The following is a 25,319-nucleotide window of genomic DNA, read 5'->3' as shown; positions in this document are numbered from 1 at the left end:
ATTACAGTCAGTCTACTGTAAAAACCCATAAAATACATGGCTTAAAAAACACGATATAGTGGGGATGTTAATGAAATGTGTGAGTGTGGCGAAAGTGTATGTTCACCTCTGGTCTTGCCCAGTGTGTATATTCACCAATTGTACAGTTCTAATTTTATGATACATGAGCAGCAAGCTGCTCTCAACTCTAAAACGAAAGTGTTGCCTTGCCCGATCACAGGTTTATTCACAGCTAAAAATGCCAGGGAATTCAATCATGCTGTTATCAGACAACAAGGCTGAGCGTTTCTGGTAGTAGATAAGAACTTGGACAAATCGATAGTGTCGCAAGAGCACAATGCTTCATAGAGATGTGTGAACACCAGCCATAATGAATCCTCTATGTAAGGAAATCATTTCACTGTAGTTTTCCCCTGCAAATTTGTGGCGCATACTGTAGTTCGTGCCCCTGTTATATGGCGCTTACTTAAGCTTTTTTTTTTCCTTTATGGGTTTTTGACATATACCGTAATTCCCGGCCTAGAGAGCACACTTGGTTATAAGCCTCACCCAGCACATTTGTAAAGGAAATACCATTTTGTGCATAGATACGCCGCAGCTGTGTAAAACCCGCAAGTGCCCACATTGAAACCCACATTGAAACACGAAATATTTACAAAGAAAGACCGTACGCAGACAGTTTAACGCTAACGATTGCGCCGCCCCGCTAACAGGGCCGGTTTAAAAAAAAACTTACCGATTAAAATATAAGCAGTAAGACGCTAGTGCAGTGATAACAGGGCCAGACTGGTAAAAATCACTTCCGCAGCACATATATTCCACCGGTCTCTTACCTTTTCCGCTCGAGTGCCCCCTTAGGGTCGTTAGAAAAAAATGCACAAATTAGCCGCATCGATGCATAAACGGCAGGGTTGAAACCGTGTGAAAAAAGTCACGGTTTATAGGCAGGAAAATATGGATAAATTTGAATTAAGCTGTGCACCTTCAGTGTAGTACCAGGTTGTGCCACAATTCCCAAGGCAGAACAGAGTAAAAAAAAATGTAAACATTACCCGTGAAGAATGTTGTGTACTTCATTGGCATGTGTTGCTGCATATGTGTAAAAGTCGTTGTTTTCAAGGTTTACAATCATGTAACATCTATTCTAATTTCTGTTAGCCCATCTTTGGAACCTATCCCCAATTATTTGTGGGGAAGTTTTTTTTTTTTTTTTTTTTTTTTTTTTTTTTTTTTTAAACAATCTGATGCTTCATTCGTGTTTTATTTGAACCTGTTCACCTACTTGGACACATTTTTTCGGAAATAATTTTTTCATGGCAATTATAAAGGGCAGCAATTTCCTCTATAGTGCTATAAATGTTGTCTTTGTGTCTGAGATTATCGTGTGGTAAGGGTGTATCTGTAACCCCTGCAATAAACTGGGGTTCTTTCTCTGTGACTTTTTTTGTTTTTGGCACCTACCAATTGCTTTTCTGACCTCTCTTCGGCGGCCTCTTCTGTATTTTTTCCTGTTCGAACAACTGCCTCGTGTATCAAAGTAACGCTGTCCTTTTCCCCTCATCTTTCATCCATCATTTCATCTATTCTCTTATCTAATTTATGTTTAGCTTTTTTTTTTTTTTTTTTTTTTTTAATTTCCTGGCTTCTGGGCACCCTGCCCAGGCAACAACAATACCTGGCCGCTGTTTGGCCGACACCACGGCACGCCGGCCAGACCTCGTACTCCCGGTACTGCCCTCTAACTGACGTCCAAAGTTAAACGAAACGTCAGAGATTTGTGGTTCCGTTAATGTTCTTACAAGAATCAAACCCTTTGTCCTCCGCCCCTCCCTGCACGCTCAGGTTTTATGTTCAATTTCATGGTGCTGCACCTTTTAAGGAGAATGGATTGCATCAACGTGCATTGAAACTATATACGTATACTTATATGCATGAATGAAGGCACACGTCATAAACCAACAAGTTGAGAATATGCAATGCGCAAGATTTCCCCCTGAGAAAAGTTTTACCTGATAACTGGTCCACTTTGTTATCTTGTTGTATACGCTGTATGTGTATGAAGGTAATGGTGTGTTGCTAGGTAACCCAAAAGCGGGACCCTGTGACAGGGAGTAAAATGGAGAACTGGTGCTTTATTCTCTTGGGGAAGCAAAACAAAACAATTTCTTATCCAAGGAAGAAAACTGTGGTGGGTCAGTTACGCTTCTCATAGAAACAGATGACTCATTCATTTAGAAGGATGCTTCTTCTACTACTACTACTTCTACTACTAATATTCTCTGTATGTTTTCCTTGAGAAGTGGACAGTGCGAGATTTTGAGATTACATAATAAGACGGGAATTCAACTTCATTTTATCCGGAGGTTTCAACAATCTCTTCAGTGTGAAATTTTGCATTTGAAATATTTCACAGTCCTTTGAAAGGGCTAAATCTTGAATGTCAAAAATGCTGATCTAATCCAAATCTTCCTAATTTACAGTGAAGAAAATAAGTATTTGAACACTCTGCTCAATTGCAAGTTGTCCCACTGAGAAATCATGATTTTCACAATAGGTGCACGTCCACTGTGAGAGAAAATCCAGAAATAACAATTTTTTCAACAAATTATTTGTGTGATACAGCTGGAAATAAGTATTGAACACCCGAGAAAACCAATGTTAATATTTGGTACAGTAGTCTTTGCAATTACAGAGGTCAAACATTTCCTGCAGTTGTTCACCAGGTTTGGACACACTGCAGGAGGGATTCTAGCCCACTCCTCCACACAGATCTTCTCTAGATCAGACAGGTTTCTGGCCGCAGTAATCTTTTCCTTAATACAGTGCAATCGTCCTGTCCCATGTCCAAAAAAAACATCCCAAAAGCGTGATGCTTCCACACCCATGCTTCACAGTAGGGATGGTGTTCTTGGGATGGAACTCATCCTTCGTCTTCCTCCAAACACAGTTAGTGGAAACAAAAGTTCAATTTTGGTCTCATCTGACCACAAAACTTTCTCCCATGACTCCTCTGTATCATCCAAATGATCATTGGCAGACTCAAGACAGGCCTTGACATGTGCTGGAGCATCTGATTCAGGATAATACATGAAATGGAGGTGAACCTTTGAAGGCGGACTAACAGGTTTTTGAGGGTCAGAGTTCCAGCTGATAGACAGGTGTTCAAAAACTTATTTGCAGCAGTATCACACAAATAAATCATTAAAAAAATCATACATTGTGATTTCTGGATTTTTCTTCACTGTTGGTAGGGCAATCACATATCAATTTCATTAACCACCCAATTCTGCAACCTGTTTGAGAATAAACTACTTTCTTAAAAAGAGTTGTCATGTACAGTATCTATCTTTTGACTCATTTGAATTTTATTAATGATGTAATGAGTATGTTTGTACTCTTATATTCCCCTTCAAAAAGTACACATGCACAATCAGAGTTCAAATGTATTCTCCCAAGTTCAGCCTTTATTTACATAAAAATAAAAAATAAAACAATTTTGATTGGCATCTTTTCATTAGCAGGATAATTTTGCGTTGACTTCTTTGGATTAAATGAACATAAAATATTCCAATAAGGATGTGAATTATAACGTTTTGGCTTGAAAAAGATGACTTTTCTATCCTGACTGTTTTGAATTTGACCGAGCCCGCCGCTTGGCATCACGACTGTGTGCCCGAATGGGGGGGGGATTAACCGCCTTTGTCATGTCTGGAGAGCGGCTGCAATCCCCTCAAGCAAATTGACATTTTGTTCAGGAGTAATGGCTTGGCTGCAGGTCCGTCACCGTCGCCGGCTCGTTCTTCACCGTGTAAAAAGAAGAACAAAAAGGAAGATGACATCTGGAGTGTTTGGCATCCACTGGATTTTTTGTTAACATCTAATTAGCCTTTGACAACCAAGTCAGTGAGATGTTTGGATGTGTTCTGTCCATAATTATCACCATACGATCTAATTTTCTGTCAATCAATGGGTGGATTCTCACTGTGGAAGGCCGCATACGACACAGCTACGTGGGCACCCTTACTGGGAACTGAGTGAGATGAAATTGATTTCACTTAGTACGCCTGCAGGTGTACGTGCGTCATATTCGAAAAGGAACTTGACACCATTATGACGAGTTGACGTGGGCTCTTTTTTATAGTTCTTGATGATAAAATGAAAACAAGGTTGCGTTATCATGATCCAGCGTGCGTCTTCAAATGTGCGTGTCTGAGAACAGGAACCTGAGGTAACCCTTTCCCAATTTGTGCCGAGACATTTGTGTAAGTCGTGACAGTGCTGCGGTGAGTCACTGCAGTACAATGCGAAAAGAATTTATTTCAATGCCGGTTTTTCCTTCTTTTGTGGATCGTTTCCACATTATTTTTTCCAGTATTTTTCGTACTTTTTATGCTCGTATGTTGCCAGAAACACAGCAAGTGGTTTCCTTCACATGTTAGTAATGATAATTATAAAACCTGTAAAAGCACACAATAGACTCTTCATAAATCCAACTTTTATGTGATTTGTTTTTATATTTATTTTTTGCTTTGTGATGTATTTGTAATATGCTACTAAATGTCACAGCATCATTTTATCACATCAAATGAGCTTTCAAGGATTTACGGCCATGGATGAAAGGTTATATTTGTCATTGTTTTACTGCATTAGTCAAAAACTGCACTTTTGACACCCTGTGGCATTTTTGGGAAGGAGACAAATTTGAGCTTTGCTACACGCTGAGGCGGCCGTATATCTCTTACTTCTTCATACCTTCTCCACAATCACAGTCACCTCCAACTTCTCCACCCTCTCTTGTCCAACATCCATCTTCCAGTACCAACGTTTCGGGTTTGTTCATACTGACCTTTCTTCCTGCAACCTATTTTCTCTTTATCCTAGCCACCCCAGCAAAAGAGACATTAAAGCTCGGTTTACACTATGTTCATATGTCCGTGGCAGCCCCGTTACAGGCCACCTTGAACATAGCGGGAAGGTCCCGAGACTAGTTCGGGTGACAGGATGTGCAAACGTGACTGGCCATGATTGCTGTGCTTGCTTGCCTGCAAACGTGATGACAGATGACAAACAAAAAGAGGTGAACACTGCAATACCCGACAGTACGCAATAGGACGTAACAGAAATCGAAATTAGTGCGTCGTGGGAATGAGGAAAATACATTTTTCAACATATCACACTTGCCAACTACCACTTTTCTAAATAGAACTCAAGCCATGTGTTTTAATTTACTTACAATACTTACAGTGGCATAATAGATAATGTCTTGAGGTATGGTTTGTTACAAGAGATGCATTAATTAGAAAACCAGTATTATCAAACATTCTTGGAGCCTCAGTATACATGTATTCCCCTGTGCTGATGCCCACTCTGGAGCCAGGCCATGCACGAGATCCATTCGACTCTGCCAGGGTAGCAAGCGTGCTCCAAAGCAGCCCAGTTCCCATGTTTCGTCCCCCTTGGCAAAACGTGACAAATATGAGAAACTAAAGCCCTGCCCATCTCAGTACCGTGGTTGACCGTGAGAAAAGGTAGCAAGACTTCAGTACCGGGGGGCAAAATAACAGTTGGGTCAAAATGAGGCTACCGTGGCCATTGGTAGTTTTGACTTTGCGTTACTTGGCCCACATCGCATTGAACTTGATTTGAAAAATCTTGTCAACTTTGCCGCACATGTACATCGTTTTTTTTTACACGCACATGAACCTTCTGAATCAATAATGTATCAAACTGTTGAATGTTTTGACTTCACATCAAGCATCGGCGACACGCTCAAATGCAAGCGAATAGATTGAAATTTATGCGCAATTTTTCTGATTTGTGATCGCTAATATCACAAAACTCAGCGAGGTTCCCCACCCCGTATATTGTCTGTTGTTGCCATGACAGCAGAAGTGATCTCAGACTTGCAGCTAATGACAGCTCCTGGTTGTCAGGGTTCAACATTACCCCCTGGTACTTTGTGGCTTCCTGTCATTTGGGTGTATGCTGCAGACAATTACCGAAGGTTTTTTCCTAAATGCATCTTCATATCATAGTTTACCTGCATTGAAATGTCTGAGCTGAGATCCTTTATACTTCTACCTATTTGACACCTCACTGTCATCATTTCCACTTTTGAGTTTTTTCACAAGCTTCTAGAGTGAATGAGTTAGGTTAAACATTGCTTTTTTTATTGGCAATTAGGAAGGTATCTGATACATTGTGAGGAAGTTATTTAAGAGCCAAAAATATTGAATTATTACCGGCAGGTAGCCATTAATAGGGCGAGAATGGACACCACACGCCTACATGATTTCTGCAGGTCAATAATGAAGAAAATAACGGTAATTTTATAGTAATACAGAAATATAAATAGGTAAGCACCCCGGTGTTTGTCACATTTTATACCTCTGATGTGCTTATTGCTTATGATAGCAGCTGAAATGCCGCAAGTAAGTTAACCCTTTCATATTTGCAGTTCAGCTTTTATGAATTTACCCACGTACTGATTTTTTCTCATCCTCTGTTTTTCTCTAGAAAACTCAACTCAAACTCTGTTTTTGTATTGCATCTGGTACCAAAGAAACGGTTCAAAGTTACTTGAGGCACTTCATTAAGACAAAGGTGGTCTTTAACTGCTATTTTGTGGAATAACAATGCCTTTTGTGTGGAGGGGGATTGATGGCTTTTCACTATTCATGGTGATTGCTGTGGCTACATACCAAGCAAAATTTTAAAATTTAAAACAGATAGTGAACTCCTGCATATTCGCGGTTAGACATTTCCCATTGCGTGTTTAGTTATTTTAGAGTGAGGGAACCTGTCCCCCGTTATTTGCAGAACCCCCTGGCCCTTTGTGTTTGTTTCTTTTACTCAATCACTCAGTCGTTTTGATTTTTTTTTTTTTTTTTTTTTTTTTTTTTTTACCTACTACCCCTTCTTTTGCATCTTTTTACCTTATCCCCTGCTTCTTCACATGATCTTTTTTCACGGCTTTGGCAAGGCGCATCCATTATTTGTGATTTTTTTTGATGCTCACAGTTGGGGTCACTAGCAAATTGTGGGGCCCTCTAAGGTATCATTACTACCGTATAAATATGTTGGTTAATAAATTGTAAGTTTTTTTCAAATTTGTTTGAAGGTCAGTCATTGAGCTGTTGTTTGGAGAACTTGGTTAATATGAACAGAAGAATGTTGGATATCCATTACACAATCCTTGAATGAAAATCATAACAAATTAGTTTATCGCGTAGTCTTTTTGGTGATTCGTACATCAACCTTGAAATTATTATGTATTGTTATATTTTGGGGCACACGGTGGGTCAGCTGGTAAAGTGTCGGCCTCACAGTTCTGAGATCCTGGGTTCAATCCCGGATGCACCTGTGTGGAGTTTGCATGTTCTCCCCGTGCCTGTGTGGGTTTTCTCCGGGTACTCCGGTTTCCTCCCACATCCCAAAAACATGCAACATTAATTGGACACTCTCAATTGCCCGCAGGTGTGATTTGTGAGTGCGACTATTGTCTGTCTTCATGTGCCCTGCGATTGGCTGGCAACCATTTCAGGGTGTACCCTGCCTCCTCCGCGTTGACACCTGGGATAGGCTCCAGCACTCCCCGCCACCCTCATGATGATAAGTGGCAAAGAAAATGAATGGATGCATTATTTTTTGGATGTAGGGTCCATTTGCATTCAACATTTATCATACACTGATGAATCTTCCTGAAAATACAGTCAAATTTTGTAAATGATGTTAAATATGCTTATTCAGCAGCCTCCTGCGTTGCTTGAGCTTTTTATTTTTTTCCCTTCCAACCCCTTCATGAGTTGGTCTGAATGGCCGCTCTGAGCACTCACATGTCGGGCCCGTCTGTGGCCTTCCTTAATCTGTGAGCCCGGTGGATTATAGCGTGCTACTCTGCTTTCTGGCAGCATGTTTGCACGTGCGGCGTGACAGCTTACAACGCAACTTTGTCCTTTTGTGGGTCGCCCGGCCAGCGACGTGGACACAGCGAGCACGCAGGAAACACAATCGCTCCTCTTTCACAGGCTTGTGTGCTTTTCAAGTCCGCACGCTACATCGGGAAGCACTGATGGGCTCATGTTCGCGGCATCAAATGTGCACAGTGACCTCTGTGTGAGCAAAGGGATGCATTGTGGGAGCAGCTTTCGCAAAGTTTTCAACATCGGTCTGCTATCATTTGTTTTGGTTAATTTATTTCCAAACGCTTGAGTGTCACTTTTGAGGATAAGCATTTAGCACATGGTTGTAATCAATTGATGATTTTTATTTTTGCGGATTTACATTCCCCTCTGTTGTTCCTCTAAGTAGTTTTCTGACAGTGTGTAGGAACATTTTGTCTTCAGGCTGTTTGTGCAAATTGAGGCGAAAAAGAAAAACCCTTATGTTTCATGCCGTCTTTGAAACAAAGCGCTTCTTGTGCTCCGATGGTCAGCTGATTTTTAATTTAGAACCCACTTTGTGGACTGTTACCATTTTGAATCCAGTTACACTTCTTTCACCTCCCCAGCAACTTAGTTTACCTCCCACTACTTTCCTCTCTTTGTACATGTGTGTTTGAGTGTTTGCGTGTGCATGTTTGTGTATGTGGGTGCCACAAAAACTAAAATCCAACCATGATTAAATCTCACTTCGATCATTTTTCCCCCCTTAAAAATGTTAACAAGTGGCTCATTGTTGACATTTTATTACTGGTTATGAATGAGTTGAGATGTATAGATGTAGGTAATAAAAAATCACTAGTTTTAAAACATCAGTGGGAGTTTTTGATGCTTGCTGCATTTACCTGTTCTAAGAGAGCTTGCAAGTTGAAATCTCTATTCACTTGTGCCTTGAGATAGAGACTTAAGAGCTGTTTTTTCTAGATAAGAGCCACTGCTTGGCCTATTTATTTATATATATTTTTTCTTGAGAAGCACATTGAGTTACCTTCTATGTTAAATGCACCAAATAAACAAGATTACCTTGCTTTGTGATACGATAAGTTGGATGCACGGTTCTGACACCCACCACTAGATGGCGTCACTAAACTTTGCATCATCCCACCACCATCAAAGAATTATCCACTCACTAACTTACCAACTAACCCAATATCAGTTGGTGGCAATGCACCATTTAGCTGTTTTGCCAAATTTCCAATCAACTCCACAAAATAAGGAAAGACACTAAATTAGGAACAGTCTTGTTTTGTGTTCACATTTCCCATGTTTGGAGGTTTTGTAGTGAGCAAATGTTGGTACTGGTTCTTTTCATACGATACAAACTAGAGTTCCTCTCTGAAAAAGCCAGACGACCTCCAAAATGCCATTTTCGAAAAGAAAAAAAAATTATAAAAACCAATTCGGGCGCCTTTTGTGATTTGCCTACCATGGATAATTGCATCTCCACTGGTTAAAGGTGGTCACAGAAAGTGCTAAACTCACATTTGAAGCCACTGCTCTACAGAGCTCGTGCACGTGACGTCACCATTTTCACGGCGCCATATTGCCGGTCAAACAGAGCTGGTCGACATTGTGGGAGACATTGAACCGGTGGAGAATATTTACAATACCCAAGACCTGTTGTGCTGTTGGTTGTCACAACAGACGAGACAGATATTCAAAGAGATTATTCTATGGGATACCATCTGAAAAAAAACAGAAAAGATCAATGGATTTCGGCAATTAAACATGATGGATGGTGCCCAACCAAAATACACACACGCCTGTATCGATCACTTCATTTCAGGTAGGAATTATTCTTCTCAATCTCAAATGACCAAAAATTCTTAAAAATTATTAATAATCGTAGTTAATGAATGCGAGTTTGTGTAAAACCAGGGCTCATTTATTTAAATATTGGTCTGTGTATTGAATACTAGCTGAAAAGATCAATGGATTCCGGCAAAGGTTCACGTGTGGCCGAACGCTTCTGCGTTCACCAGCCATCAAAACCGGCATTGTGTCGGATTTATTCCTGAGAGAACAGATCCAGCAACAAAGTATTTGTATGCATCCAGACTTTTATACGCTTTCAAACCTTTCCATATAAATCTCGACGACTTACTCACCAGATCCATGTGTAGATCCAGTTGTCCAAGACAAGCAGAAGTGAATTAACAGTCCAATTTGTTATCGGCGAAAACATCAACTTTGGCATTAAATACGGGTCCTCTATGCCGAGTTTATCTAATTTTTCCATGCACTTTGTTTATTTTCACCTTCTAAATGTCTAATGGTATCGGACAAAACTCAGCGTCATGCAATAAGGCATTTTAGTGTCATCTCCAACTGACTTAGCATTGAACAATACTTTGTTAGTCCGGCAAAATGGCGAGGTAAACAAAAGGCACGTGATTTTATGATGTTGGTACACCAGCTCTATAGTCCTCATTTTACAAGTTTGTTCATTGACGTGTGTGTGTGCGCTTGTCTTTATTTCTTTGTCACATTCCTTGTCCTGCGACTTTTTATCGTGTCCTCAATAGAAGATTTGGATAATCTCCTCTTACTGTGCGTCTTTATACTTTGTGTCTACACTCCATTCCAAAAGTGTTGGAACCGTCAGGCAATATGACACAAGAGATGAACTTTTAAGTTTTTGTCATGCGTGTAAGTGTTTGTGAGGTCCCTGACAGTTTAAACCAGTGAAGGATCAGCAGGATCTCAGACGCTTGCAGGTTGGTGCCAAGAGCTCACCTGTTGCCTGTGCACGTGCGACAGCTCATGCTTGTAGTCCTATTTAGAAAAAAAAAAAAAAAAAAGTGTGTCTCTTAATCCAGAGAAGTGACAACTGCAAATACTTTCCAACATCCTTTCTGTCTGCTTTCCTCAATCTTGTATCACCGACAGCAATGTTGAAATTTTTATATTGGACCTACATGATGTGACATCTCATATTAAATGCAGACTTTTTTTTCTCCGTCATTCCAATTGATGATCTCTGGTTCCGTATAGTGTAATCAGTTCCGATCAGGCCTGTTTAAAAACTAGATACAAGTAGTGAAAACAAGATGTCTGTCACATTTGAGCTCTGGATCGAAGCCAGTACAGATGTACAAGATGTGTAACTGAACTGCGTATGCGTGGCGAAACAATCAATTGTTCGTCTACTGATGACACGACACTCACTTGTGTTCAAAGTAATTGTCGCTGTCCCAACCATTTTATGAATCGCAACAGAAAGTGGCACACAAATTCAAACTCAGAACCTCAAAACAAGGCAAAGAGGAGATCCACTGGGCCGCCAAACTGCCCAGATGTCACAACTAGTGCGGGGCGTTGAAGTTCTCTGTGTAACAAATGTTATGCTAATGAGGCAAATTAGCATCATTTGAGGTGTTTCAAGGCACACAACATTTCTTGTGTGGGTGTTTAATGGTGCTGAGCTGTCAAATATATTTTTAACCCATAATCTCATATGCTGTGTGTTTTTCTGCACAGAGAAACAAAACGCCACAGTGGACCCACGTCTGCAGTTTCTTTACATGAGTGAGACGCTCTAAAATAATTAGTGCCGTAATTGGAGCATCACCCTCTAAATCCCGATTTGTTATTCGGCTGACTGTAGCAAATGAATTTAAAATCAAAATCTAAAATTCAGATTCAGTGTTCGCTTTTTCAGGCTCACACAAATAAAATAAAATAAAAAATAAAATGTGCAAAGGTCGGGCAGGTGTTATTGTGCACTTGAAGGGGAAAATGGCAAGCCCTGCTGTAGTATCTGTGACTTTGAGCGTGTACAGCTTTAAAAGGCGGGTCTGGCCTGGTCACTGACATGGGCATCAGCCAATGAGAGTGCGGAGTTGCCTGCTGCGGGATCTGGTTGGTGTCTGGCTGTTAACTGGCATATCGTTAGCCAGTCTGAGTGTTGACTGTTGACTGGCTGAGCGTTGGGTGTAAATGTGCTTGTTACATTTTCATCATTTCTTTTTAAAAAAAAGGTGTACTGTGAGGTGTGTTGTTTCCTTGGCTTGTTCCGGGTGCGTTGCCATTCATTCTCACTCACGGTGCTAGTCTGATTTGATTTAGCTAACATCGTAGCTGTGCTGTGGTGGTATGTTTCTTAGTTGCAATTTTTGAATACTTCTTTTGTAACTGTAAGATAATTCCAAACTTTGAACATTCTCTTCTGTCTTCTATGTATTCATTCTTTCTCCCTAGCTCACTGCAATTAATCGATTTATATTAAATTGCTCTCAACTGTTTGGTTTTGTATAATGAACTCAGCCAATCCAACAAAGCTTGAATTTGCACGGGCAGATCTACTTTAAAGCAGAAACATGATTTACACTTTTTTTTCCCTCCTTCTTTCATGCGCAGTTTTGAAACAGGAGTGTGACAGTCATATTTTAAGTTTGACAATTGCTCTGAAAGTGCTATAGAATTTGAAAATAACCAACAGTCAGATGTGTCGCTGCCCGCAATGAATTTGTGTCAAGGACATTTGAGGAGCACCGTCAACTTGTCTCATTTGTCTCTGCATCACTTATTGTTTGTTGAAGTAGAACACAGTACATTTTCCAGTAAGGAGAGAGACAGAGACAGAGAGAGAGAGAGATAGAGAAAGAGAGAGAGAGATAGAGAAAGAGAGAGAGAGAGTGCCGTGTCTTGTGTTCCGGCCAGCTCTTCTCTTGTAACTGGATTTAAGCGCTGCTGACTAAATCCGACTCGACGCAGAATCTGCGATGTGTAGCACTCCAGTCAAAATAAAGTTTTGCACAGCACCTTTGTATTCTAAATATGTGTTAAATTTTTGCATCCACCATAGAGCTACATCTTTTTTTTAAGGGTTTTCAACATATTTGTCATCATTTGGCAACACGTCTGCGTGAATGCCTTTTAAGGACTTTGATAAATGCTGGAAGGGCTAGAGTTGGCCCGTGTTATTTTATTTCTTTTTTTTTTTTTGTGAATGCTAAGAGAAAATCATTCACACTGATTTCTAATAATAAATTGTATTCATAATTCAAATGATTTAAACTAAATTTTAAATTATTGCACTGGTAGCTTTAATTATATATGGTAAGTGCCCCCTACTAACATGTTTTTTTTTCCAAGCTGTTTTCCAGCTTGATGGTTTCATTTGTGAACAAACATTTTTAAGTTCTCCCACCTTGAATTAAAGGATTAAAGGATTACACACTTCTCTGGAGTTTAGATAAACGATTCTTCCCTTAATGATTTAAAAGACAAATGCATTATCGTCAGCAAAATCCACTCCATTTGTTTTCCCTGTCGTGGGCATTTTGGAGGTCGTCTGGCTTTTTCAGAGAGGAACTCTAGTTTGGCACAGCCACCCCCCGACCTCGGAGAGTGGAAAGAATGAAAAGAGGAGCAGAGATGAAATGGGAAGAAAGGCAGAGAGGGGTTGACGAGGATAGATTTGTCCAAAGGCAGAACACTGGACGATGGAGATGTGCCATGACTGATGAGTTTGAGGGAGTCACTGGGTTTATTTATTTTTTCTTTTTCTTTTTTGTGTTGCGAGCCAAAATTTGAGGTCCAAGCAAGCTTTAAAGATGGCGCATTTTAGGTGGAGTGAAAAATATTAAGATATAATAATGCTGCTGCGTGTGGCCTAAGAGATCCACAGTCGCTGATGCACTTTCAGCTCTTTATTGAACAGCGAAACCAGTCAATCACACAAATGGGAAATGAAAACACTCGCAAGCTGTCGGCCACAACTCACAACGAGGCGCTCACATGCAGGCGAACAGACTCCATCCCCTCACATCACTAACTAGGCCACGCCCCTTATAGTCTCATGTGGTTTCATACAATGGACCTTTCTGATGGCGACCTTAAGCTCCGCCCCTTAGCCATGTCCCATAAGCTTTCAACACAGCGATTGAACGGAACACGTTTGAAGTGGATTCTCTATTGTGTATTCCAGATAATATTGGGGAATGTTTTTTGCCAAATGCGTCAGACTTGTCCAAGAGAGTTCTACAGAGAGATCTCAAGTATTTCATGCAAGGATATGTACACGGAATTAAGATTTTGGATGGGGCAAGACGCAATGTCAGAGTGACAGCGAAATATTGGCGATCGATGCAAAAAAGTTTGATGCCTTAAAAAACTTCACATTGAAATCCGACAGGATAAAATAGTGGAATCGTACTGCGCATGTAAAGCAGGGTGAGTACTTTTTACTTAGAAAGATCATGAGTAATATCATTATCTTCTTTATAAGTGAGAGAGTGTATTCATTTGACCTGGCTCGTAATGGAACCCAGTGCTCTGTCCTAAAAGTCTGATGTGATACAAATAGGCAAATAGACATTTCTCTTGCATGTCATCGCGCATTTACATATTCCCAAGCCGACTCTTCGTCATAAAACATTACCCACTTCATTCAGCGGGTCAATGATACACTAACAAAGTGAAAGTTGTTCTCCTGCAATGTATAAAGCACTGATAAGAATTCAATCGAACTCAGAAGTTACTTCTAACCCACTTGCCTTCGAACATACACCCTCGTGTTTGTTGATATTGTTCACATTTAGTTGTCTTCCGCGAGCCTTAATCCATCGTAGACACCTTGTCAACTGTGTTTCAGTCTTTGAAAAATGAATCAACCAGCTCCTTTGTAACCTAGCAGGATATCTTTCATCAGAATTGCACGTTCCCCAAGCGCATCTGAGGACCATTTTCTTTGTAACATTAACTTTTCCAGACGCACGCTACTGACAACCAGCATTGCTTGTGGGACATGACGACGAGAGGGGCAGGTCAAGCCAGGGGTTAAGACAATGCGGCTATCTGATTGGCTATTACTGTACGAGTGATTGACAGGTCGGAAAGGTCTATTCTGTGCTAATTTTCTTATTAACAAGTTTAACAAAAAATTTTGATTTCTGGAGAGCTGGAACAGATTAATGACATTTCAAATCATTTCAATGGGGAACATTGTAATTTGAAAGTAATTTAAGTAAGTTATGAGTTTAGGCTAAACTCGATCATTTGTAAGTCTGTATATACTGTATATTTGTATATGACGTAATATACATTCTAAATTTACTGTCTTCACGAGAGGTGCAACAATTAATGAACAATTGACAACTAATTTGAGAATCGATTAACTTTCAACCATCCAAATCCTCGGGATTTTAGCTTTCTATAGTAAATATTCTCAGAATTCATCCTCCATGAAAGTAGAATGATTAAGTTTGTTAGGTCAAAATGATTATTTTAATAATTATTTAGACCTGCAGCCCTAAAATACACACTCCCTAGCAATATCAGTTCTTCCTGTGCACTGTTAAAAACCACTTTCGGCATTCTACTTTTCCACACCACGACAACCACAATGACAAACAACATGTAAAACTAATCTGATGCTGTCAATCAAAACTGAGCCTTATCTTTGTGAAGCCCCCCACCCATTTTTGCCTTTATAAGGTGTACCTAATGTTGTATCTGATATCATGGTCTTTAATGGACTTGATGTCAAACCTTTCCCTCCCATCAAATGTTAGCCTTGTCTAAAAATTGATACCTCTGTTTGCACCCTCCTTGCAATTAGCATAACCCGCAGACAATAAATCCCGCTTGGCGCGTCTCATTACAGGCTGCTGTCACTTTGTGTTACCCCCATTAGGGTACGCCTTCACGTTGCACTCATTTCATAGTTCCAGAGAATTCATCAGGGATGTCGAAACATACATCACCTTGATGTTGATCCACTTTTATGTACTACAGTGGATTTAAAACCCTGCTCAAAATCAGACTAATAGCATTAATATTGCAACTTTTTCCACCATTAATATGACTTTGTCATTAGCTTGTACAATCTTGAAAATTAAATAAAATGTTTAAACGAGGGGAAGTACAAATGAATTAAAATGAATGTTTGCACAAGTATGCACACCCTCTGATGACCAGGATTTGGCTGTGCTTAGAATTAGCTGACATTAATTATCCATCCATCCATTTTCTGAGCCCTGCTTATCCTCACAATATTCACGGGAGGTCACAGGAGGAATATAAATTAATGATAGATGGACTTTTAAAAATGGAATTACAATTATTTTTTTTTCTTTTAGAGAAATGTTCTGTTGATAGAAACCAGCCCATATTTTCTTGATCTCTCTCTCTCTCTCTCTCTCTCTCTCTCTCTCTCTCTCTCTCCTCTCTCTCTCTCTCTCTCTCTCATATATGGATATAATATATATCTAGAAAATTAAATTTAAAAGTATTAATGTAATATTATTCTTTTTACCCCAATGGATTGGGATGTCACATTTGTGTGATGAGAGATCCAAATCATGTCAGAACTTTTAATTGGTTCAAAGCTAATGTCGGGAGAAGTAATTGCTTTATTATGTTTGTTTTACTAGGTTCACAGGGGGTTGAGGGACCCCCATTTTGAGAACCACGACTGTAAAGCTATCTACAACCAAGGCGAGCGTGAACATTTTCTTAAACACAGACACCCATCCAACCCTAAAATGCAACCGTCCGTTCATTATCAGCAACACATCCATGTACTCCTGGTTGCGGCTCTTCCAGGAAGTTAATGAGGGCTCATTTTAGATTGCGTACACTGCAGCACAAGCAGTCTTCATTATTTTACGCTTCCGTTTTTTTTTTCTATGAGCCTTCCTAACGACTCACATTATTAGAATTGAACACTGACTTGACCACACACACAGACACACACGTTCAGGAATGTTTTGTTTAACCAAAACAACCTCAAAGGGACATTACAGATGCAATCGTCTGTGGTCTTAAAGGACCCGAAGCACTCAAGTAGCTCCTGGTCTCAGCTGCAAATCTACAAAATAAATGTTTTCCAACATGGCAGCTAATGAGGCAAAATACAGTACGCGTGTAGGATGGCGCGGCACATTTGTGTGTGCGTGCGTGCCTCAATGCAGACACGATGCGAGCAGTTCCCTGGAGATATTTAAAACTGGTGATGTAACCTACTTGAAATACAGCAATGAACTCAATCTGTATGATATTATATGATATAGTTTGATATTGCCTTAGGTCCTTTGTAGAAAGGAGTTAACCTGACCTGCATTTTAACACAAACAAAGACATCTTGCTCATCTTCCACCAGTTTCCAGTTTGTGTTCTCCAGCCAGGGTGTCACTAAAGCCCGCCAAGCGTCACCCTTATTTCTGTTGGCGCTATATTTAGCGTCGAGCTTGTAATGAGTGCCTGTGGTGTCGTTGTTTATCAAAGCTTATATTTTGCACAAACCTTGGCTTGTGTCAGCCTGCTTATTTACCCCCCAAAATCCACAAAATATTAACCTGTGGCTATTCTCAACAGTTCTCGCACAGAGTGAATTAAGCGAGTCGGCTCCTCCATAGTGTTTCCCAAGAAATATTTGTAATGCCAAGTTGGCTCATTTGAGAACAATAAATATTAAAAAAAAAAAAACATCTGTCGGGGAGAGGTTTACCGAATTTTAACGTGTGGCCCGTCTTTTTTTTTTTTTTTTTTTAATATGCATTGTTCTCAAATGCGCTAACTTGGCATTATAAATACTTCTTGGTAATTTGAGATTGAGAAGAATAATTCCTACCTGAAATGAAATAACCGGTAAACAGGTGTGTGTTTTGGTTGGGCACCATCCATCATATTTAATTGCCGAAATCCATCAATATTTTCTGGTCTTTTCAGCTGGTATTCCATAGAAGGATCTTTTTGAATATCTGTCTCGTCTGTTGTGACAACCAACAGCACAACAGGTCTCGGGTATTGTAAATATTCAACTCCGGTTCAATGTCTCTCACAATGTCAAGCAGCTCTGTTTGACCGGCAATATGGCGCTGTGAAAATGGTGATGCCACGTGCACGAGTTCTTTATTACTGATCTCAAATTGTGTTGCTTGGGCATTCTTTAACAGCACGCGAACATTCACTGAATAAAATGTTCAAACTGTATGTAATGTTACAGTGGATTAAACTTCCAAATCCAGCACAGTGCATTAATTATATACACTCCAGTTGTGTATATTAGATTTGCATTTAACTCATTCACAGCTGTCCGCTTTCAAAGCGGACTTCCCCATATTGCCAGCCATTTCAGAACATTTTGGCTGATCTTTCAAGAGCCATAGAGTATTGTGTTCTGTGACAATAAAAGTACCGATCATACCAAAAGAAAGAGAAGGTGGTTTTCCTTCACCAGAAAAAAAAATGTTTTTGACTTTTTCAATTCTACAGCAGCAGAGTAAACAACCTTTTGGTGAAAAGAAACATCACACACAAGAGTGACTTTAACAGGATTATTATATATTTTTTTACCTTTGCTTGACTTGAATGACAGTGGCTTTTTTAGATGTCACTCCATGAACTATATCATGTCACGTCATTATCCAAGCCGCTTATCCTCTCAAGGGTTGCGGGAAAGCTGGAGCCTTGAACTATATCATCTTTTCTCACAATCACGACACACACTTTGACAAAAATGTACTGCTATGGCGGTAAATGGTTGGATTCCAATTGGTGAATAGAAATGTGCGTGGCATTGAACAGATTGATGTTGGTCATTGTAGTGGTACTTTGAGAGCTCCATATTTTTGAGCTGCTACTTGCAATTCTCCTCAAGGAACTTGTGTGCCACTTTTTAACATTGATGTAATTGTAATGTAGTACTGTACATGGTCACGGTCAGCTGAGACTTTCCCTATGACGTCAGTGTCGCCGGCGCAGAGGAGAGCTGATGCCGCATATCATTTTAATGCGAGGAGAGCAGCTCTCATCGCGATCAAGTAATTGCGGCTCAAAGTGAGGTCACCGTGCTCGAGTCGGGTTGGCCACTCGTGCGATTTCTGAGAGCATGAACGTGTCTGTTGCGCTGCAAGTACACACGCGTACTGACACAGATGCATAAATCTGTGTGGATGAAACTGGCCTCCATCCTGAAAACAAGTTGAAAGTTACAAATGTAACTCAATGACACCAATTCATTCCTCGCCATTTCACTTAATTGGTCAGAAAAGCAAGATTTATTTGTTACAAATAATGTATTTGTCCATTTTGCTCTGCCAAAAAGTGAAAAGTGACAGAAGAATTAAATTATCTCCTTTAGATGGCAGAAGGTACAATTAACCGGTGTATCCATCTGCCATATCTCAGTAAAAGATGGAAAGTAAGATTGGGGGTGGAATGTTCTTGTCACCTTAAGTCATTCTCTTTGAGCCAAGAAGTACAGTATTAATAATCTGCTATATAACAAGCACACTGACTAAGAAATGTGAAATATATATGAAACAGCAAATATGGTCACAGATTTATACATTAGCTATGGAGAATGATGAATGTTGTGTTCTCATCTTTATGGTAAAGTTTTGAAATGTAAATTTCTTTTTACTGTTAGCTGAACTCTTTGACTCTGAATCTTTTTACACACTTTTTTTTGCCCCCCCTCCCTCTTAATGTATGAATGACCTCCATTGTTATTACACTCACCCCGCTGAGGCCTTTTCTGATGGTCAGCAGCCATTGTGTTGGGGATCTGATGCATGAACATGGAACTAAGTAAGCTTTTTGTGTGCATGTCTGTGTGACTACAGTAGAGGTTTCATCAGGTGGAAGGTTTTAAGGACTTGTTGCACACTTACACACACACACACAACACACACACACACACACACACACACACACACGCACACACACACACACATAACAATACATCACAAGATCCAAACAAAGTTGTTCTCTCCAGAAATCTACCACACCTTAAGATTTAAGACATCAGACAGACTTTGGGAAAAACGATACCGCACTAGCACAAATGGTAGTAAGCCATTATGCTCACCATTTGGCATTCATACACAATAAACATTGTTTGGGACTACAAGCAAATGTTAGTGGCAAGATGAGAGTACACGGGCAATTAGAAGCGGCACCCACAGTGAAGCTGAAACATACCTGCAGTTTGACGTCTGTCAAGGACTGCCAACGAAGAAGTGTGACTCCATTATGGATGCAAAAATGTGTCAATGACTTAAACCTCACAACAAAACCAAGCACCAAAGATTAATTAATTAATTTCTTTGGCCTTTGCAAAAACCAACATCCAAATGAAAATTTCAGGGAATTACAGAGGATACCTTAAAAAAAAGTGAATATGTGAATGTCAAAACACGAATATGCAAGGCTTGACCGCCATCTGTTCCAGTCCCCTGGAAATATGTGTTCCATATTTGAATAAAGAAAAATTACACTATATTGCATAGAAACATATAAAAAAAATATATATATTTTTTTAAATAAAGCCTGACTGATGACTGTTTATTGAGACAATCTAAAGTATGAACAACTGCACAGTTGCAGTGTTATGTATATGTGCCTTTAAGGGGTGTGGTCTCGTGAGTAGGGACATCATTATCAGGCGTCAGCTTGGTTCAACTTGGCTTCTTTGTTTGAATCACTTAACGTGAGTGCAGCTCCGGGCGCCACCATGCCCTCTGAAATCGACTACACCCATTGAAATGAATGGAATTGCCATTAATCTGTTACAGCGCCCTCAAAACAAAACATTTTTTAAATTAAGAAAAGTAGGACTGCTCCAAGTGGCACGGTGCTTCAGCTGGAAAGCGTTGACCTCACAGTTCTGAGGTCCCGGGTTCGATTCCGGACCCGCCTGTGTGAAGTTTGCATGTTCTCCCTGTGCCTGTGTGGGTTTCCTCCGGGCACTTCGACACATATCCCAAAAACATGCAACCTTAATTGGACACTCTAAGTTGCCCTTTGGTGTGATTGTGACTGTGGCTGCTTGTCAAGGTGTACCCTTCCTCCTCCCTGTTGACAGCTGGGATAGGCTCCAGCATGCCCTGCGACCCTTGTTAGGATAAGCGGCTAAGAAGATGGATGGATGGATGGATGGATAGATGGATGGAGTGCAGCTCCTTGCGGGTGTTCTCTTTTGTATTTGTGTGTTTGACTGTTCAATTAATCGTGGTTCTCCTTGCCCACATGCAAGACCACAATTATTCCTATTATCTATTTTTTTGTTTGCTCTGCTCAATCAGCGACGTAATTCAAGCTCTCTTGTACTAAAGTTTGGACCATAAATTGCCCTTGTCTGTTTCAGTAGTTTTTTCGGTGTCCTTTCTAACCTTTGCTCCCTCTGCTCTCCCCCCCTCAGCCGAGCCACTCCCACTGACAGACCTATGTCGCCGCGCCGCCCGCCTGGCGCTAGGTCGCGACCGCCTTCAGGAGATCGAGAGCCTCCCTCTGCCCGAGTCCCTCAAAAATTACCTCCAGTACCAGTGAGTGACTCCGGCAGAATCCACCGGCACCAGAAGGACACACACAGCCTAGCAGCAGGCAAAACCAGGATGAGGAGGGTGGTCGCAAGCTAGTGAACTCCAAGTGGACTCACTGACACGTGAGGAGAGCAGTGTCTGGAGCTGCTTTTCTTTCATTTTGGACTTGAAATAAATTATTGACACGGTGGAGCGTATGGGAAGGTGGTTGTAGGCGAGCGTCGCCACCTAGTGATGAGAATGGAAACTGTGCAGAGAAAAAGCACACTAATCCTACCCTGGAGGCCTTCTTGACGAGTCAGCGAGCAGTGACGCGCGCGACGAGAGGAATCGGAGCACAAATGTTTTCTAATCTCAGTGACCAAAAAAGATCTCTTTGGGTTCAAGACGTCAACGTGTCGCTCGGATCTGCGTTGAAGCCCCTTTCCAGACACGGCTGGTGTGACGTAGCTAAGACTTTTTCCCTTTTAACATTGAAAAGCATTTAAACACAGTGAAGAGAGAAGTCATAGGTTTTTTTTTTTTTTTTTTTTTAACTTATTTGCCACCAAGTCTTAAGCCTTTTAGAAGGTGTATTATTTTAATAGTTCATCTAAATAAAGAAAATAACATTGAATTAAAAAAATGCATTATTAAAGTATTAAATGAGTTGAAACGGCCCACTGGTCTCATTATTACGTTTTGTTTTAGGTTCTTTATAAAAAGTGACATTTGATATGTTTTGAAACATTTTATGAGTGTTAAGAGGAGTAATGGGGCCACACTGAAAAGAAAAAAAAAGGTAAAATTATGAGAGGTTTAAAAATAGTTTTGGGAGAGATTTCTTTTGTAAACAGTACATATTATATGGTAAATATTAATAGTGCATTGATGTCCAGTCATCCATTTTCTACAGCGATTGTCCTTTTTTGGGTTGTGGCTGAGCTGCAGCCAGAGAGCTTTTCTTGTCATATTGTACTGTATTACGGATATGACTATTTTCATATGGCAAAAAATAATGATTTTACCATTCTATTCTTGTAAGAAAAAAAATCTGTGGTTTTAGTTAACTGCTTTACTACAGGAAAATTTGTTTGTGGACTATAATATAATCATAGGGACTTGATTTGCGTTGACTGTCAATATCACCTTCAACAAAAGGTAATAGCAATGTTTACTGTTCATTAAGTCGTTTCACAAGTTATGTCGTAAGTCATATACAGTTACTTCACATTATTTTCTGTATGTGAAGCAGAAATAATACAAATTGTGTCTGGAATGGATTAATAGGATTACTGAGATTTCTTACTGGGAAATATTGCTTTTTCTGTGTATGATTTAGTTTTATTTAGACCATTAGGAAAAGATTAATGACAAAAACATGGGAAAAAATTACCAAATGAATCAATAAAAAGGTATTGCACATAGTTAAATACAACCAAACTGTACTTAAATGTGCTGTATTGGATTTTAAAAAGTTGAAGCCATCGTACTGCAATGCATATTTTGAGTTTTTTGTTTATTCACGTACAACTAATAGGAAACCCACATACCTACTGCTAGTTGTGCTCATACCATTCTTACAGAATAATTGGTGTCGCTGACCTAAACTAGGAATGAATGTGAAGTTTATCTTTTTTGTCTGTGTCTCCTGCGATACAACAGAATATATTTTAGAAAATGGATGGCTATACTTGTAAAATTCATTTTTTTTGTAAAAAGAAAAACAGTTTACAAGCTGTAATATTCCAAATTTACCCTCAAAATATTGCTATTTTTTCAACAAAAAAATTTTTTCTTATAAAATATATTTTTCTCTCAAATTATGACTATTCTCCTCCCAGAATCTACTAATTTGATCATTTTTCTATTTTTTTTTCCCCCATTGTGGCTCCAATAATCCTCTATACAGGTACATTCCAGTTGTGATGTTCCTCTTGAACCCACCAACTTGTCTGAAAGGGGCTTAAAACGTGAACGTAAAAATAAATTCCTTGATTGTCTTAAGTTGCACTGGACAGGTTGCCTATTTTGACCAAAGTATTCCATGCTAGGAAGCCATGTGGAGACACACACACACACACATTTTTTTTTTTTTCCCTGTACTTCACGGTGGAGACCCCCATTGCAGTGTAGTGCTAGCATGCTCATAATGGCAATACAGATGGAGAGTAGGAAGACGTTCTGGAAGGTCCAGAATCTTGTTTGAATGACAACAAGCCACACTGAGCGGCTCCGCTTCAAACTTGCGCCGTAGCAGTTTATGATCGAGAATGAATGCACATGATCATTAAACGCGGGCGCACACACACACACACACACACACACACACTGTATACCAATCATGTTTCATTTCTGAAAATAAAAAAAAGACTTGAGTCACTTTTTTTTTTACATCTTTGTATTATTATTAATATTATAAGTGTGGAGTTTGATTCTGATGTCAATAGTTCTTTGGTGTTTTTTTTTTTCAACTAATCATTGATGTTACATTCAGGTAAATTTATTAAAAAGATGCTGATGATGAAGGGAGGAAAGTGTAAACATGTTTCTTCAATGCTGCTTTTATTATTATGATTGTCGTTATTACTATTCTGAAACATGAGCGTTGTGTCCTTCACGTGTAGAATGTATGGCGAGACGGTGCAGTTGTGAGATAAGAAATGTGAATAAATGCAAAAAGTCCATTTGAAAAAATGTCTGCAGGATTTTTTTGTTTTTTTTTAAATTTTCATTATTTTATAAGCGGTTGCAGCTCACCGCAACCCGAACGAGGACAACAGAAAATAAAATGATGGAGGGCTGCTGGACAGCTGTTACGAGCTTTTAAAAAGCTGCAAGAAAAATGTGAACTGACTCCTCAATGCAGGTTTTGTGAAGCGTTTTTGCTCCAAATTGTCAAGTGTGCAGTTTCCTCCCGAACAACTTGTCATCTCTAATCGCCACTCAAGGCTGTTGATGCTTTCCAGGCGTTGCAAAGCGAGGGCGCAGCCATTAGCGAGACTTGATATGGTTACTACTTTGACAAATAAACATATACATTCGAAAGAAATGCCGATTCATGTCTTTTTCTACTGATACTGGCAACTGGAATAGTGAGGGGAAAACTCTAGCAATGAATTCTCACCGGCCTGAGGTCCATTAGCGTTATTGAATGTGTCGTGCTCATTAGTAAATGCCCCATTAAGTTGCTAATTAGCAGTTTGTACTTTTTCCTCGGGGAACTCTACAAAAAGGATGGCGCACATAAAAACTGGAGCACGCCACCAATGTTAACCCATCAATAAGTGAATCCAACCATCTTTCAAGATCTTATACATCCATCCATCATTTTTCTTCGCCGCTTATCCTGACGAGGGTCACGGGAGTGCTGGAGTCTATCCCAGCTGTCAACAGCCAGGAGGCAGGGTACGCCTTGAACTGGTTGCCAGCCAATCGCAGGGCACATAGGGACAAACGAACAGCCGCACTCATAATCGGCCCTAGGGAGAATTTAGAGTCCAATTAATGTTGCATAGTTTTGGGATGTGGGAGGAAACCAGAGTGCCCCGAGGAAACCCACGCAGGCACGGGAGAACATACAAACTCCACACAAGCGGCGCCGGGATCGAACCACGGACCTCAGAACTGTGAGGCCAAAGCTTTCCAGCTGACCCACCATGCAGCAGGGATACCCAGACTTCCCTTTCCCAGCCACTTCTTCCAGCTGTTCCGGAGGGATCCTGAGGCGTTCCCAAGCCAGCCGAGCGACATAGTCACTCGAGTATGTCCTGGGTCGTCCCGGGGTCTCTTTCCGGTGGGAAGAATAAAAGAAAAACAGGCAGGACTTTTATCCTTCATTTGCAACCAAAAACACACAACACAGTATGCTCGCAACCAAGGTGAAATGATATTAACTCTGCATTCCTTGCAGCTTTGACTGATTCTCTTGAACTATTTTGACACATTCTGATATTTACCAAAGAAAATAAATTCCATATTTGACATAGCTGCGACGTTCCTGGCATGAATGGCAACTGTGCGGCTTTGCCAAATCGGTTGCCAAAAACAGCGTTTACCCGCCGACGGCTTCAGTTTTGTCTTAGAACTTCCTAACAAATCCTGGCACTCGCCAAAGAAAGTTAACTTT

At 40.1% G+C, this 25,319-nt stretch overlaps 1 protein-coding gene across 1 annotated transcript in view; it reads left to right on the top strand.

Moving 5' to 3' along the window:
• The window catches only part of spsb4a (splA/ryanodine receptor domain and SOCS box containing 4a), a 78,871-nt gene extending 54,694 nt beyond the window's left edge, over positions 1-24,177 (top strand). The window contains exon 3 of the mRNA XM_061840139.1: positions 21,091-24,177. Coding sequence (XP_061696123.1) covers positions 21,091-21,218 — 128 coding nt within the window. The 3' untranslated portion in view covers positions 21,219-24,177. The remainder of the gene's footprint in view (positions 1-21,090) is intronic.
• The last annotated feature ends 1,142 nt before the right edge of the window (positions 24,178-25,319 follow it).

The sequence above is a fragment of the Syngnathoides biaculeatus genome, chromosome 13 (genome assembly GCF_019802595.1).
Source record: "Syngnathoides biaculeatus isolate LvHL_M chromosome 13, ASM1980259v1, whole genome shotgun sequence".
Taxonomy (NCBI): domain Eukaryota; kingdom Metazoa; phylum Chordata; class Actinopteri; order Syngnathiformes; family Syngnathidae; genus Syngnathoides; species Syngnathoides biaculeatus.
The sequence above is the reverse complement of the archived record's forward strand: the minus strand, read 5'-3'. Positions and strand labels throughout refer to the sequence as shown.